The 18216-nt window shown below is 40.0% G+C and overlaps 1 protein-coding gene across 1 annotated transcript; it reads left to right on the top strand.

Moving 5' to 3' along the window:
- The first annotated feature begins 12144 nt into the window (after nt 1–12144).
- Nucleotides 12145–15251, top strand: ovca2 (OVCA2 serine hydrolase domain containing). The gene is made up of 2 exons (XM_041051763.1): nt 12145–12516; nt 14519–15251. Exons 1-2 carry the CDS (start codon nt 12363–12365, stop codon nt 15040–15042), a joined length of 678 nt encoding a protein of 225 aa, XP_040907697.1. The 5' UTR covers nt 12145–12362; the 3' UTR covers nt 15043–15251.
- The last annotated feature ends 2965 nt before the right edge of the window (nt 15252–18216 follow it).

Genomic DNA, 18216 nt, shown 5'->3' with positions numbered 1-18216 from the left:
TGAGGCCTTATGGACATTTCAGTTGTGCTCACTTTTGGTTTTACCTCCAAATAAAGTGGTCTGGATAATAAGATTCTTACCCTCTTCAGGCTTTGTTGTAGAAATAAGACCAAGTTGTGATATTTTGGAGATATCCTTTAATAACAATTTTGAAATACCGATGCTTAATCTGAGTGTTACTCCATTACATTTTAGCATATGCTCTCTTCCACTATATTTATCAGGTGCTTTACCTTTAAATGCTAAAGATATCCTTTCATAAATGAATTTTGCTGAATTTATTTTCTGTAGACTAAACTACAAAGTAAGTAGTTGGATGTAACGTGGCTCGGCCATCTACAGCATTAAAATGCCTTCTACACATTAGTGCATCAAATATTTAACACTTTGAAAAGGGTTTATTCTTCAGAATGAAATACTTTTACTTAATGATGTTGAGTAAGTTATGGAATAATGTTGCATTGTAACTTCTTGATGTGTAAACGAGCAGCTGTTGGCAAGATCAAATTGAAAGGTGATAATAAATCAGTCCTCTCTTGTTACCATGTAATGTGTCTGTATATCACTGGCACTAATAGAGAAAGACAAAGTAGGAAGGAAATATGCTCAGTGTGTCTCACTCACTCAGTTTCTCTCTCTCTCTCTGTCTCTCTCTCTTTTGTTTTATAACCATCTAACCCAATCTGATAGCAACTAATGAGTGTGATTACTTTAGAAGCTGCTAATAGCTGTAGCTAATCCCCCCTCTGCCCCCTTTCATTTCATCTCACTCTGCTCCTCCTGCATCTCTCCATACATCTCTCAGCTCCTTGACTTTGCATGCCATGATTATTAAATGTGTGGCCCCTGAATTTCCACCTCCCTATTACCTATGATCCATCACTAGTGACAGTCGGCAATGTTGTACCTGAAGTTTAATTAGTTGTGGTGTGTGTATTGTGACAGAAAGTGAGTTAATGTCAAACTCACACCTCACACCTGGGAATCAGTCTGGCTGACCTGTAAATGACTGATGATTGAGGAGAAATCTGTCTTTCTTTTCACGACATGCATTCACTTCCTCTCTCTTTTGATGACTGCAAACAAGCAAAAAGGGGTTTCAGGGAACAGAACTGAAATAAAATTGCCTACATTTCTTTGATACAGGTTTTAGATGAGGTTTTCAAAATAAAGGTTAAAGGGTGCTGCTGACTAGAAGTCCCCAGAGCAGCCAGTGTAAATGATTTTCTGTTGTTATGTTCACTAAAAATATAAATATTCTGCCAGTCAAAGATCAATTGATCTCATGGTGCTTGTTATTCTCATAAATTGAGATCAGTAGGGGAGTCCCGTCTGTGTGTACCAATACCAATATTTCTTTTGGAAATATAATCAATATTATTTTGTGTTAATTAAAATCTTGAAAATGCCACAAGCTCATGTTGGAACATACTCGTAAGATATGAGTAATGTATCAAACAACCCTAACCCAAACTACACAAATACATGTTGGTATGTATGTATTTATGCGTTTGCTGGGAGGGCAGGGTGTTATGTGAGATATTTGTTGGTGCATGAATTAATGTGATAAGGCTGTGAGAGAGGTGATTCAGAGCAATACTTCAAAGAGGAAAAGCATGAAGAGTCACATCGAGAAACCTTCTCTCAAGGTTATCCCTCTTTCCACTCCATCGTCTTCCCTTTCTCTCTGTGTGCGTGTTGAGCTGTGATAAGGTTAATTAAAGCACATAACGAGCTATGGATACATGTACACACAACTGTACTGATGAATGTAAGACACAAACCAAACCTGCTCCTATTGTGCTGGCTGAACTTGCCAAATGAGGGAAATGCTTAAGAGTTACAGTAAAGAGAAATAGAATAGAATAGAATAGAATAGAATTTTAAAAAATTACAAATGCATACAAAAGTGTAGTGTAGGTGCAGATTGCAGATCAGGAGCTGCATGTGTTTTACTAAGTGCTGTGACCACTTATGGTTTTGATATAGTTTCCTGTCTGCTTTTGGCTTATATTCTTAATATATTCTTCCCCTCTGCCTGACTTACTTGTCTTAGACACACACACACACACACACACACACACACACACACACACACACACACACACACACACACACACACACACACACACACACACACACACACATTTTAAACCTTCTTACTCCCCTAACCCTCTCACTTCCCCCTCTCTGATTTGCAGCAGGAATATTATAATATTTCTGTTCCTCATAAATCACTGTGACAGGGAAGGGCCACATTACACCTGAGTATAGGAACTCCCCACTTTCTTTCTTCTTCCTTACATTTTTATCACATCCTCTCTTATTTGCACTCTCTTTCTCTTTGCCTGTGCCTCCCTCAGGGATCGACACATGGCTCCTCATCAGCGCGGGAGAACATCTACAGCAGCCTTTTCCCCTGGGTGTGTTTTTTAACTCTCCCTAATTGGCATGTACATCATGACACAACAGTAAGTCTGTGTGTGCTTTCACAGCAACAAACGACCTTTTATAAACCTAACTACCACAGCCTATATGTGACACCTATCTAAAACTTGTGGCATACCCTTAAAGATAAAAAATAGAAAAACAAAACAGACACAGGGATGTTGACAGGAGACAGAGCCATTGAAAACACACTCTCATTTGGGAGCTGCCTTGCCTTGAAGCAGGTCCAGAGACCACACCTATTAAACAGTTGGTGTTATCCCTGCCTAACTACCAGGTCCCATCTGGGCTCTTTGTTAACATGTAGATGCTCACAATACTCTGTCTGCCTGCAGGATACAGGTGTCTGCTCAGCCAGTGTCTCTCTATAAACATAAAAGCATTGACTGTTCATTCTTACCATGTGAAGCCTGTTGAAGCCTTGGTGTTGTGTTTGCATGTTTCAGCCAGTAAACAAATCATGCACTGCTGACAATCGTTCAGCTGCATTTCTCCTTTCTAGCCGTTAGGTTCCATGCATTTCACTACATCACAAGTATCAGCTTGCAAAGGCTTCAAACTTGGTTTGTACAGCAGGTGACCTGTCTGTTTTTTGGCAAACTTAAAGCTCTATTAATCTTTTTTTTTTTTCTTTTGCCACTTGGGTGCAGAATAGCTCCAAAACAAGCTGACACAAAACATTAACATTTTATTGCTTATAAAGTTGTCATGGCTAATGTTCAACTCAACTTAAATATTTGCTAAATGTTTGAATGGCTTTATTAACCAGATAGTCATCAACGTTTTTGTCTACAACTTGGGTAGATGAGAGCTGGGAGACTGAACAGTAAATGTGCCATAAAAACAAAAGAGGCTTAGAAGCACTTTAAATGCAGTGTTTGTTCCTGGCTGCATCACCTTGTCATGATACCTTAACTATAGTAAAAGTGGTACAAAGTTTACTGCAGTTGGTAACCTATCTAAAGCATGACTCCAGTCTCTGAAAGTTGATTAGAGTACAGTAGTAGAATAAACAGATGTCAGTGGCTGTCCAGAATCAGCAAAACTTGTCTGGTAAACAAAAAATAGGCGCTGGTCATGGCAATGACATATTGAACAGATGATCACACACCAAGTGCCAATGATTTTATTGTACAACCAGCATTTTAGCAATACTCACAGAGAACTGTATCATTATTATTATTATTATTCATGCATGTAGTTGTCCAGTCAGTATGTGGCAGCAGTGTAAAGCACAGTAACTCAGATAACCACTCTTTGCATTTGTGGTGAGCAGCATTTGAGGTGGACAGGCTACAACAGCAGAAGACTGCATTGGGTTCCAACCCCTCAGCCAAGGACAGAAATCTGAGGCTGCAGAGGACACAAGCTCACCAAAACTGGACAGTATAAGACTGGATAAACATACCCTGGTCTGATGAATCTGGATTTCTGCTGAGGCTGCAGATGGTAGGTTTACAATTTGGCATCAACAGGAGTTATGCTGTGGAGAAAGTTTTCTTGGCTCATTTTAGGCCCCTTAATACCAGTTTGTCATCATTTGAATGCCATAGCCTATCTGAGTATTGTTGCTGAACATGTGCATCCCTTTATAGCCATAGTCTACCATTTTCTAATGGTTACTCCCAGCATGATAATGCTCCATGTCTCAGAACAAAAGTTTTCTCAAACTGGTGTCATGAATATGACAATGAGTTCAGTGAACGTCAGCAGCCTCCCCGGTCACCAGATCCGAATCCAACAGATCGCCTTTGGGATGTGGTAGAACATGAGACTGGCATGAATGAATGTGCAGCTGTCAGATCTACAGAAACTATGTGATGCAATCATGTCAATATTGACCAGAATCTCAAAGGAAGGTTTCCAACATGTTGTGGAATCCATGCCATAAAGAACTAAAGCTGTTTTGAGAGCAATGCGAGGCCCTACCCAGAATTAGCATTGTGCTCCTAATCAAGTGCCTGGTGAGTGTATATACATCAGACACCTGGTGGTAATCAACAATGTGCACCAAAAATGTTCAGATGTCTCAATAGCCCAGCTTAAAGGGGTCAATTTAAAAGCAAGGGCTGGAAAGAAGTGGGCCCATGTGTGTGGGCTCATATAGACATTTTAGTCAAATGTATAGTGAGGGGTCATAAGTAAACAGTTGAATGATATCGAGATATAACATGTAATACAATATAACATCACATCACATAAAAAGATCATTTTATCAGCTGAGAAAATACATATACTGAATTTACTGAACACATTCTGTAAGAAAGCCTGCATAAGAACTTTATCAGATGTTAAATTATAATATACTAAGAGTCGTGATTAACCATTGCTGTGGAAATGGTAGACAATCATTTTTTTCTGAAATAGGATCTACAGTTATGTAAAATATATGCGACGTCCTTCATTGTTACATTTTTACTCTGAGAATCTGTGGGTGTGATTTAAGATGACTGTTTTTTGCCCCTTTTCTGTTTTTAACTGAGAGCTGTTGAAGGTAAAACTCTGTGGGGAGTTAAAGAGCTCTGATAAAGTTCCAAGAAAATGTGAGAAAGTACAGGATGTAACTTTTTTGTGTGCCTCTTCTGCGAGCCCCCATTAAGTTTTCTACTTGCTCAAGGCAACTGAAATACCAGAAGACCTTTCACCAGATATTAGACAGGGATGTCTTTCTCCACTGGCTCCCTAAGAGCACTGATACAGTACCTCTCCCTCCATCTCTTCAATCTTCATCTTCAGTGTCCACTGTGTCTACCCTCCTCTCTCCCTCTAGACACATATCCTGCTGCAGCCTCCTCTGTTACAAACTGGTGAAACATCTTTACACAGCCCAAACGCCCTAATAAATTATTCTGCACAAGTTCATAGTCATTTGTCTCTCTGAATGTTAGGCCTTTGTCGAGAGAAGAAAACACCCTCTCTGAAAACATCAGCAACCCTGTGCTCGAGCCAGTGCTTTCTGCCGACAGAGGCGTGGGACTGAGTTAATGTTTTATAACATATGCTGTGGTTGGACTTCAATTACTTGATCTTGAAAAAAATCTGTAACAGAAAATTAAATAATTGAGCAGCATGCGAAGCGGATGATAGTGTGAGGGTAAAGAGCGGGATTTCCCATGTTCAGTGTTTGATTCCCATGTGACTGATCATAAAATTTAATTTCTGGTGGCGACATGGTTTAGCCGCCCCCCACCCTTGTAGACTGTTATCAATTTGATCTCTTTGATCTATTTTTTAATGAAAGCCTGCAGCCAAAAGCATCAGGACCACTTGCAATCTGCTGAAGTACTCCTAGCTCTGCAGCAGCCAATGGATTGTGAATTTGAACAGTGATGCATCAGTGCATCATGTTGAAATATACACCAGAGAGTATAGTTGGACAGCTTTCTACAATAGAAAAGACCTTGACTGCCGATACAGAGATTTTCTCCTTCCCACATGAGAGAAAGAATAATGTAATTCTTCAGCATGTTTTCTCTTTTCTGACTATCTTATAGGGTATGTTCACATTTTTTCAAATAAAGAAAACCTTTGCTAATGTTATTCCAGTGTAAGAGACGACAAGAGACAAAATCAACAGCTGACAGTGGAAGAAGTTTTTAAGATGCCTTACTGAAGTATCAGTACCACAGAGTTATATTACTATAGAACATGTAACAATTCAAAGTAGTACTCTTAAAGTACTCTTAAAGAAAAAATGCCCCCTGTGAGTATTACATCATAATATTGTATGTTGTTGGATTGTTAATACTGATGCATTATTTTTAAGCAGCATTTTACTGATCGAGTTAATTTCCCCAGATTTATGTTCCGTTGGTTAGTTTAATTTATAACAATCCATCATATTTTAGTTAATCTAATTTTTTAATAGGCTATGAGACTCTATAGGCTATGAGTAACTAGGAACCATAGTTATCAAATGTAGTGAAATAAAAAGTACAATATATTCCACTGAAATGTAGTGGAGTACAAGTTTAAACTAAATTGCAGCCAAAAAAAAGGAAATTGTCCATACATGTCCAGAAATCTGTATCCATAACTGCCGTGACCAAAATGTCCATATGTACACTGTCACAGTCCAGGGACAAACAATGAGTATGATTCAAAAAGTAGTTCAGATAGACTGTACATTAAGCCACACTCCGGAGGGGCACATAAATCAACAGATGCTGCTTAGTTAGGCGAGTCAATTTGCTTTTCAGTTAATGAACAATAGGACAACTAATATCAACAAAGTTACATTGTGAGTCAGAGATTGCAAAGTATTGTTTTAAGACATACTTATCCTCAAACTTGACCAGCTCTGATATGTGCCTGTCATTCCTATGAATCACAAGCCTTCGAGTCATATCGCACAGTTTGTTCCCAAACATTAACAGCTGAGATCACGAGGAGTCCCTCCTGTATGAGTCGTGCAGAGTCATACTCAATGCTTAAAATAAATCCGAGTAACTTTTAGATTTCAAGGCTGGTAAGAAGAAACAGTCAGTGAGTCAATGGGTAAATTCAAGCATCATCTTGTGTCGGCAAGGTGTGAGCCTGCTCATTCACAGCACTGAAAAGTTCATGAAATGAAATGAAAGGATAAGAGGCTTTGTAACAGATTGAACTGTGACTCAATGGAGCTGAGAGCAACACAATTGTTACAGAAATATTTCAGATATTTCATTGGAAGGGACTACAGATCAGCTCCACTCTGTCCATCTGTCACACAACTTAAGGGAATGATGTACCTCCCCTGCTTTATTCTTGACTTTATAGGGTTAGTTAGTTCTCCAGGTGAGACTCATAGGCCCCATCCAGGGTCCGTTTGGGGTCCAAGTCAAGCAGACTCTTCTCCTACTCACTCCAGTCACTTGTCACCAACAGTGGTGCACATGTGCTCAGAGACCTGTGTTCTTCTTCCTTGTCAAGACTCTGAACATCTTCATAAGGCAGATGCTTCTCTCTTCCATGCCTGTCTCTCTTTTTCTGCACAGTGATGTTGGTTTTGGCTGGCTGTGCCTCAGTGTTCACCAATCGGGAAGACACGTTTTTGTGTAGCATCCACTTCATGAGGTCAGACACACTTGGCAAGTTCAAATCCAACTGCAGCTGCTAAACTCGGAGCCTCTTCTGTGCTGTGTCACAGGCACATCAGCCACAAGTTTCCTCAGATGTTTGTAGAACACATGGTCACCGTTCATGATCATTCCAACACAGGAGAGGAAGGTACACACATCAGCTGCTGCTCATGTGTCAGGTCTGGTGGCAGGTGACGAAGGATTGTGTCCATCCAGGGCTTCCCTTGCACATGATAGTGATCAAGTTTGGCGGGCAAGCTCAAGGTGCGGCGCACAATTTCTTTACACACATCGTCTGTGACTGCCGCTGCCCTACTTTCATGTGATGGACCTTTTTGCACTGAATTGCCTAAGTGGGGCACGATAGTAACTGTTTACTTGCATTTTGCGAAAACAGTGGTCTCACACTGATGTTTAATTTTGACCTAATGTGGGCTTCTGTAGCCAGTACCCAACAGGGGAAACCTATAAAATACTTAAGGAGATGAAGCCATGGACAGATTCAGATTTACATTCATTTGTTAAATTATTTGCATTATTTAACAAAAGAATGATAATGATGTCACACACCGAGTAACTCTGACATTTTCAGTTGCAAGTAATGACAAGTCTCCAACCTCTGCTACCTCACCTGTCACCTTTGTCACGCCCCGTGATAACATCTGTCAGCTGTCACCAACACAACAACAAAAAAGCCTTTTATCACACTTGACACCATAGTGGTGTCTAGTGGTGTCTCCCTGTGCAGAATGTAACACTTGAAGATAAGCACTTTGAATAAGCATAAAGATGCTCTTTTGGATCATCGATCTGCTTTTCTAAGAGGACATTCACATTGTGTATGGCCTACATTTCCAGCTCCGGTGAGGATCTGGAGCAGACAGGACATTCGTCATACTCTTCTCCGTCCTCCTTTATGTGCACACAGACTTCACAGATCGCACACAGTTTCACAGATTATCGATCTAATAATGTCGTTGCAGGGGACAGCAGCACAGATCCTTCACTGGAGGACACAACCTGCAGGCTGTTTTGACTTCTCTGAACATGACTGCTCCCCTCCTATTTTGGATCTTGGCTCTGGGTTTGAAGCTTAAACCGTGAGCCCTCATGATCAGTGTTCCATGAGGACACACAGTTGGGTGGATCTGCTGTTTTTAATTTGAGTGGTTTCATTTTGGATCACAGTGTTTTCTGAATTTTCTAATTACAATATTATGCATGACTCCACTCTTGATCATTATTCTGTGCAAATACTTGCCGTGGATGTGTTTTCTTGTATAGTCGTACACACAGGTAGGTTCAGCTTGTTGGTAGTATTTTGCAGCCAGGGGAGGTGTGAGGTCTGTTACAAACAGTACAACATGAACTTATGGTGCACCACTGCCCCCCTGTGGACTGCAGTAAAACATAAAGAGAGACCTGATTTCACCTCACAGCTATAATTGGTAACTTCCTTAAATAAGACAGATTTGCTACAGTGTCTACCTTTCCCTGTAGCCATTCTACAAATACTGATGCAAATCACAAAGAACGTGGATAGCAATCTCAGATTTTCACACAATGCCGCTTCTATGGATTTGTTTCTGCAGGGAATTATTTTCCCTTGTTGATAGTTTGAAAATGAAAATGTTTGTTCCATTCAAAGTATGGTGTTGAGACTGAAACACTGGCTTCCCCATTCTGTTTGTTGGTATTGAGAATAATTAAAACCAACACAATTTGCACAATTTGTGCATCAAATTTAGCACAATGTGGCAAATGATGAAAGCAAAACAGTAATTCAGACTTAGAAACGTCCGAGATTCAGTGTTCATAATTATGCAGTATCTTAATACACATTATAGCCTCATGTTATATTTATAGACTAATTATGATATTATGTTCAGTTGTGAGAAAGGTATGTATATTATACAATAGTATAATTAAGATAATTATCCTTAAATTATTGGTTTGTGATTAAATGCTCATTTTGATGTATGATGTTTTTTTTTATTTATTTGTTACATATTATGATTTGATACTGCAGGTTATGATACGGTTATGCTTTGCAATCTTCAGGAGTGTTCAGGATGCTAAGTTATAACAGGAAACGACGAAAAGTGTGGAGCTGGGACAGTCAGTAATAATGTATGGTGCAGCAGCCAATTCTGGAAGGAATTAAAAATAAAAAATGAACCAGCAGGATCAGTTTGTCTCCACCAGCAAAGGTCTCTCTTTCTCTCCCTCTCTCTCTACCTCCCTGGGGGGTCGACACATGGCTTCTTACCAGTGCTGGAGAACATCAACAGCAGCCCTGTCCCTTGTGTGTGTGTGTGTGTGTGTGTGTGTGTGTGTCTCCCTAATTAACATGTGCGTCATGGCAAGGCAACACGTGCGCTTTCTCTGCAACAAAAGACCTTTGCTAAACCTAACTGACAGAGCCTGAGTTTGAGACCACTACAAAAACTAGAACATCATCATCAAAGATAACATCAGCTGTCTGCTGTTGACAGAGACCCCGAGAGGAGAGAGAAGCAGTGAGAACACACCTTCTGAATTAGAGGCTTGCCTTGAGGCCATACCTACGAAACAGCTTGTGTCCTCTCTGCTCAACTTCCTCGTCCCAGCTGGGTAAACTCTGACCCAGAGCGCTTTCAAAACACACAAATGCTCATAAGACATCTTAGTAAACATCTCAGTAGGTGTTTCCTGGAGCCATATGAACTATCTGTTTATTTTTATCAGTGATAAGTAACAAAGATGAGTAAACAGAGAGGGACACAACAGTACTACATAAGAAAAAACATTGCATGTATATTGGATGTCCAAGGATTATAGGAAAAGGTGGACGATGCAACAATGCATCTATGCAGGGCAAACTTTTTTATTTTTTATTCAACTTTTCTTCCATCCTCCTTTTTCCCTTTTTGAACTCTACACTTTTACGGCTGTCACGGCTTCGGGCCATCCTGAAACCCTGAGGAGGACTGGTTAAATGCCAGCTCCTGCATATTATTCTGAAGTGTGAATACGGTATTTGGGATATTACCTTCATATGTTTGTCACTAGAGAATCTGGATCAACAATGATGCCTGTATTTTTTTTTTTTTTTTTTGACAGAGTCCTGTGGGAGAACTGTGCTGCCACTGAAGTTGAAAGAGAGTCTGATAAGTAAGTTCCTGTGGCCTAGAATTAGCATTTCACTTTTATCTGTGTTGCAAATTTAGGTTGTTATTTTTTGTGTGTGTGTGTGTTGTTGCAGAGAGATGAAAGATTTAAGTACTCAAAGATTTCGTGATTTTTACATTAGCTCCTTTGTATTTCCTGGCTCGTCTGATATGTCACAGCAAGAGGCATTCTCATCTGTGCTTTTAGGGGTCAGCCTCACAGCAGCTAGCAATGAGTACATCCTTCTGCCGTAAGTAGAGCATCAGTCAGGCAGTAAGATGTGTCTGCTATAAATGTGAGTCGATGGAAGGAAGAATTCTGTTGTTTTCCCATTTCTCATGAAAGTAAAGTTAAGATCAGTGAATTAAAGTTTGGGTCCAATAATCAACGGTGAACTTTTAACCTCCATCTTACTGTAAGTCCTGGGTTAATATATACAGCCATACTCTGGCTAGCTTTCTGTAACCTGAAGATAAGTTTAGCTCAAAGCTCTGCCATGCAATAGCCACACAAATAATTTATCAAAATTCTAACGGGTTAACTTTGTGTCAGTGAAGGGATCGATCAATCATTTGAGAAGCAGTAGACACCGTAGAGAAGAAAATCCAATGCTGAATAATTCAGAGCAGTACAGAAATACACCAAAGAACACAGAGTTTCTTCTCTTGTCAAAGTTAGAAAATATCCAGTCGTCTTATGGTTTAACTCTTCAAGCCAAATGATATCAGCACAAGACTGCAGCATCTCATGCAGCTAATGTAAATTGTTGTAGCATCATTAATATGAGCCATGTAGTTTGCAGACTGTTAATCAGTGTTACTAGTGAAGGAAAGCAGCGCAGGCAGGTAGTGATGTACGAGAAGAGAAAAAGTTTGATGTGAAAAGCTGTCAAAATTTTAGACACTTTAGTCACTGCAATGTCATCTGAACTGAAAAAAATCGAATATTACATCAGCTGTTCATATCAGCTAAAACACTGTACACACTGAATACTGAGCTGTTGCATTAAATCTTCTTTTACCACATTTCCGTCTAAATAAATGCAAAAATGTGTAAAATTTTAAAAAGCGTGTACCGAACAAAATTTAAAGACGCATTAAGTTATTTTTTAAATTAAATTTATTCTCCTTTGAATGTATTATTTATTTTCACCCGCGACGGAAAGCAACCTTTACTCAAGTACAGTATAAGTACAACTTCACGAGTATTTCCATTCGATGTTACTTTATACTTATACAGGAAAACAATTTAACTTTTCGCTTCACTATATCTGACAGTGATAGTTACTTACTTACTGACACTTCAATATATGATTTTGAAATGGCCCATCCTGTATAATAACTTTTTAAAATAAATTATGTTTGGTACTTTGAGTATATTTTGAAATGTTTTAATTCCACATTGGTACATTAAGAAAAATACGATAGCAAGGGTTTTACTTTGAAAAGAATTAACGGAAGCAGTTTTCATTCATTCCGGCACAACACCGGCTGCGCAGAGTTGTGCAGCAACTTCCTAGATCAGATGAATTTTAAACGCTAAATAACTAATTTCCCGTCCTTCAGATATCCCACTGTGAATTTGAACTCTGTAGTTAAAGTGTTGTGCTATATGACAACGACTTGTTATTCTGTAAATATAAATATTTTCCGACCTAAAGTAGGAACTGAACTTGTCCGGCTAGCTAGCTAGGCTAACCCTTCCATGGCTCCTCTCCGGGTTCTGTGCATACACGGTTACCGTCAGAACGGCAGCTCGTTCCGTGAAAAGACGGGAGCTCTGCGGAAGCTGCTGAAGAAACAGGTGGAGCTTGTTTATCTGAGCGCGCCGCTCAGCGTGCAGCAAGCCGGCAGTGAAGGTGGGTCATCGTCCGCACCGAGACACACTGAAGGGGGGGAGTAACAAGTAGCTAGTAAAAGTACGGAAGTGGATATAAGAAGTTAGCTTTCACTTTGGAGATCTACAGTTAATAAATAACTAGATAACTAGAGATTAGATGCATTTATGTATAAATTCGTAAACTGTGGTCAGATCTTCTAAGTTAAGACTATGAACAATCTATTTTTTATCTAATAACAAACGAATGTGTTTTTCTTGTCCATATTCATTCAGACATTCACAGTGTTGTTTGGAAAAAGTATGTGAACCCTTCGATTAATGACAGAATTAAAAGCTAAACAGAGTCAGGAATTAACAAAGCTGGAGTCCAATCAGTGGAACAACATAGGAGGCATAAGGTGTGAATTCCTAGGTTTATCAAGGTGTCTTACAGGATAATGTCAGAGTGGCTGTCTGCCAGCTGAAGCTCAATAGTTGGGTGATGCAGTAAGACAATGACCTTAAACGTCAATTTAAATTTACTACAGAATGAATTTTTTAAAAAAAATCCACCTGTTGCAGAGCCCAGACCATAACAAAGCTGCTTCTAAGCTGAAGCAACTTCGTGAGTAAGAATCGTCCAAAATTCCTTCTGTATGTTGTGCACATCTGATCTGCATCTACAGAAAGCTCTTGTTTGAGGTTATCACTGCCAAAGGAGGTTCGACCCAATGCTGGGTTGCAAAGGTTCACTTACTTTCTTCACCAGCACTGTGAATGTTTCGTAGGTGTGTTAAAAAGAGACATTGTTGTGACTTGTGTTAGTGGCAGAAGTACAATTGTTTTTGTCTGTATTTGTGAAGCTCAGGTCACATTTTACTACCAATTAATGCAGAAAACCAGGTAATTCCAAAGGGTTCATATATTTTTTTTATTTCATTGTAATAAGTACTTAAATGTAGACAAGATTATTTTAACAAATTTAGATATTTATTCTTTGAATAATTTTCAAATGTGACTATGCTTTTCAAGTTCTACTGTCTTTAAACCTGCAACAATTAGTCGATCAATCGGGCAGTTGAAAGAAAATTGATCTGCAGGTATTCTGATCAATTCTTTGATCTTTTGAGACATTTTTTGAGTAAAAATACTAAAAAATCCTTTGGCTTCAGCTTTTCTAGTGTAAGTGTTTGCTGGTTTTCTCTGTTTTATATCATAGTAAACTGAATATCTGAAAGAAAACTTTTGAAAATGTCAACAAGGACTCTGGGAAAACATGAAAGGGAATCAGTTATGAATATTTGATTTAATCAAGAAAGTGGTTTGCTGATTAATCCATGTTGAAAATAATCATTAGTTTAATTGACCTTTTTGAAAAACTAGGACATACCAATATTACATTTATCACCTGTCAGATACTATGTACATGGTCCTGAAAAATAATAAAGAAAATATCTGTTTTTTTTTTAAATTGGAAAATTATGATCACCACAACAACCAGTATGTGTCCTTATCTTGAAGGGTAGATGCTGCGTGTGAGCATGGATATTTGGGCTTAGTTGGTTAATTTCAGTAGATAATGTTAGTTGATGTAGTATAATATTATTTTGTTTCTACACCAGCTATAGTTTTGTAGCTTAACAAAGAGTGAATTATTTCCACAGGCTGTAGCAGCTAAAACAAGACAATTCACTCAACCTGATCCTAAATCGTCTGTGAGCTAGAAGTAACTTTGTGCTTGTACTAAAACTATTTTAAATATCAAATCATGCAAATGTTAAACTGTATTTAGTCGTCAGACTGAAACAGGAAACTGCACTCATGCAGATTTAAATTTCCACAAAGAATGTTGACCTATTTTCATGTACAAATAACAACATTAATGCTGTAAAACAATAAATGCTTGTATTTATGTCCTAATTAATCATGGTCACGTAAAGATTCATTTTCAGTGGATGAAAGAAACTTTTGTTCCACTCATCTGTGGTGCCTCTCTTTGAATTTTACAGCACAATAAACACTTTCTTCTTCTGTCCTTTCAGAAGCCCCAGTGAAGGAGAATGGTTCAGGTCCTGGCCCTGGAGGTGACGAGGATCCCAGGGGATGGTGGTTTTCTGACGTCCAGGCTCGGAGTTTCAACGCTCAGCAGCAGTGTGAGGAAAGCCTGGGGCTTGATGAGAGCGTGACAGTTGTGAGAGAAGCTGTGAAGGACCAAGGTCCATTTGATGGCATTCTGGGCTTTAGTCAGGGAGCAGCATTTGTGGCTATGCTGTGCTCTCTTCAGGAGCAAAAACTGGAGCCGGAGTTCAGCTTCCGCTTTGCCATCCTTGTCGCTGGTTTCCGCAGTGCGTGTAAGGAACACCAAAAATTCTACAACGCTCCCCTCCAAATCCCCTCCCTGCATGTGTTTGGACTGGAGGACCGAGTCATCCCTGACAACATGAGCAGGGAGCTCCTCCCCTCTTTTCAAGACCCTCAGGTCCTGACACATCCCGGTGGCCATTTTGTTCCTGCTGCATCCACTCACAGACAAACCTACCAGGACTTTCTCAAGAGGTTCCAGTGAGAAGAGCTACAATTTGTGAATAAGACTCCAGCACTTAAATATGGCCAGGGCATGCTGATTATTTAATGTTGTGGCATCTTATGATAACATAATTGATCCCAGAGGCACTTCGGCGCAAGGTCCTCCTCTGATCTGATCCATCCAAAACAATTCAAAGACTGCTGGCCTTCTCAGGGAAGATGTCTTGTAATAGTCAATAAATAAGATGAAACCTGTTTATTTTATGTTCTCTGGTCTCTGTTTCTTTTTTGTGAGCTGTGTAAAATCTTTACTATTACCTTTAGTGAAGAATTATCGCTGGATTAATTCCTAAAATATAGATGAGGTCACCTTGAATGCAGTCTCTTCTTGAAAACATTCATGTGGTTGCACTTATTTGTACACACAAAAAATAAGTGGCAGAAGTAATTGTGTGAAAAGTGGAAAACGAGAGAAGTTCACACCTTTCCTTCATTTCACACCTCCACGCTCCTGGCCAGTCGCTGCGTAAAGGGAGTGTGATTGTAGGATTGTCGGTTTTGGAGAGATACAAAATGTTTGGATGCGGGCCCTCTTTTACCGCCTTCAGAAAGGGCGTTTTCAGATGCTGCAAGAAGATCCAACGAGCACTTTGTTTGAAGTTTGCTGAAGCAGACAGGCAGATGGGAACACTCTGGGAATTTGTTTAATTTGTTTGGGAACTAGATAAATATCAGGAAATATTTCGCATTATTCATTTTACAGGAACAGACATAGAGATATTTTCCATTTTTCCCTTCAGGAATCTCAGTAGCAGAAGCTAAAACGTGTTCTCCCCTTCATAAAAACAAAACTGTAGTAGGAGAGGACTGACATTTCTAGATGCTGGGAACACTCCACCATAATTGTGGAAAGTTATGACAAGAATTTTATATCAGAACCACAGTGGAAAACTTGATTTAATAAGTTTAACTAATATTTTGCACAACGTAGCTTTGCAAACTTTGCTTTACTTGTGTAAAATTGTGACAGCTGTGTAACAGCAAGTAGTTACTGAAAAATATACATCTGAACACGATAACTGCTCAAACAATCTTTACACGTCATTATATGGTTATGGAGTCATTTTCACCCATATTGAAGTTACACTGGAGTGTTTGGGACTGTCAGGTGTCAAAGTAATGGAGAGCTAGTGTGCCATTCAGAGGCGATGTGTCTCAATGATTTCTTTAGGTGTTTTGGTTTTGGGGATGCTTGAAGGTGTTTCCTCATATGTGGGTGATATAGACAGGTTTATGTACACGCTCAAATGCACAGGGTTCAAGGACATGTTGTTCTTTTATAACTGAAGCATGTGCATGTCAGACTGCGCTCGTTCGATTGTTTCCAGATGTGCGCTAGCTTTCTCTCCTCTCTACCTCTCTCTCCCCTTCCCTTTTTGCTTTCATCTCCCACCGGCCTCTACCTCGCTTCGAACTCTTCTCAACATCCTCCTCCGTTACACAGCCTGTGTGTCATCAGCTTTGGGCGCAGCATACCCTATCACATGTCTGCCACATTTATGACATGGAACGAAATTGTTTTGTTTGTCTGGATATCTAAAAATCCGCTCTCGATCCAGAAACTAAAGACGACTGTGTGCACTTGTAGGTGGTTAATTGCCTTGCTGAGATGTATTTCCACAGCAGAATAGCTTATACTAAGCACCAGTGTCCTCTCTTGTAAACACACACCCTTGCTTGGGTGCTTGGCTCTTAACTAGGCTGTCTTGTGTTTATAACATGTCACCTGTTTCAACACCTAATGAGCCTCTGTCGCCACTCACACGCATAGATATCGTGGCTATGTGGTCTTGTTTCTCCATCACAGCCCTCGTATTCGTTCTCTCCTGTGCTCCCCTGTGGCCCTTGTGTCCCTCCAAGACCTCACAGCGCACACACACATTCATACACATGGTTTTGATAACAAGTAGAGACGAACGGAGAGAGTGAGTGAGCGGGGGAAACAGTAAAAGAAAAACACAGAGGGTCACTCTTGCCAGTAAGTTTTACAACAGAGCCGTGACTCTCTTCTCAGGAATCCGTTCCCCCTGTTGCACAACAACCGGGAAATAATGGAATGAGAGACAGAGACAGATGAGGGTGGAGTTATCCTCCCTCCCTCCCTCCTCCTCTGCCTCCCCCTCTCCCTATGTCTCCCTCTCCCACTCTGCCTCTCTGGCTGTTGTGGTTAAAAAGGGAGAGTAAGGGCACATTCAAGTTTTCATCGCAAAGGATCAGTTTTTCCCTCTTCCCCCAGTGGATTATGGGGGCTGGAGCTCGGGGAAGAGGGGTGTGTCAGAGCACAGATGGGCTCTATTTTGATTATGGAGCGTTTGTTGTTATGGGAGACGGAAGGAGGGGAGGGGCCACATAGCGCATGTCTATATAAGACTTGCACTTAAACTCCAAAGAGCCTGGTCATCCCATGGCCCAGGCTCGTCCAGACACTGTCAAAGCTGACCAACTCTGCTTTGTTACTACAGCTCCCACTACTGACAGCTCTCACTGGAATAATCTGTGACTACGAGATATTCAGCAGAGGACTTGAGATTTTTTTTTTTTTTTTTTTTACCTGGCCTACAACTTTTGGATTTACATGATAATAATCTACAGTAATCTACAGATAATCTACAGTGCTGAAGACAGAGGAACTGTTGTGTAGTTTGGATATTTAACCTGAGTTTTCACACCTATGTGAAAAGATGGATATTGGATTGATATCAATATCAACAAGTTTATGTCTGCGCATGACTGCATGTGTGTACGCGTGCGTTTGCACTGTTAGATTGGTATGCTGGTGCAGATGGATGTGATGTAACATCAAACTGGATGTTTTCCAGAGGAACGGCCTGTGTCCAGAATCACATGGGATTTAGCCATGCCTCTCTGCTTCCTGTGTTTGTTTGCGTGTGTGTGTGTGTGTGTGTGTGTGTGTGCACCTGCATAGTTTGCATAGAAAAAGAGAGTAACCTCATGATGTGAGGGCTGGTTAGATAGCGCAGTGTGTTTGAGGTGTGTTGACACATGAAAGAGGGAACAGAGGGAGTATATTTAGAGTTGTCAGTCAAATTGCTATTTAAAGAACAGAAAAGGCAAAGAAAGTCAGTTGATGTCAGCTAACGACACGAAATTACACAGTGCAGAAATCTGATGTGTGATATCTAGGCCCTAACAA

The sequence above is a fragment of the Toxotes jaculatrix genome, chromosome 12, assembly GCF_017976425.1.
Source record: "Toxotes jaculatrix isolate fToxJac2 chromosome 12, fToxJac2.pri, whole genome shotgun sequence".
Lineage (NCBI taxonomy): Eukaryota > Metazoa > Chordata > Actinopteri > Toxotidae > Toxotes > Toxotes jaculatrix.
This window is presented reverse-complemented; position numbering and strand designations above follow the sequence as displayed.

What these genes read in the sequence shown, in the direction of transcription:
- ovca2 (XM_041051763.1), top strand. Translation starts at nt 12,363, where the DNA reads ATGGCTCCTCTCCGGGTTCTGTGCATACACGGTTACCGTCAGAACGGC. An exon ending in GCAGCAAGCCGGCAGTGAAG is followed by an intron (nt 12,517 to 14,518) that starts GTGGGTCATCGT and finishes CTGTCCTTTCAG; the next exon opens with AAGCCCCAGTGAAGGAGAAT.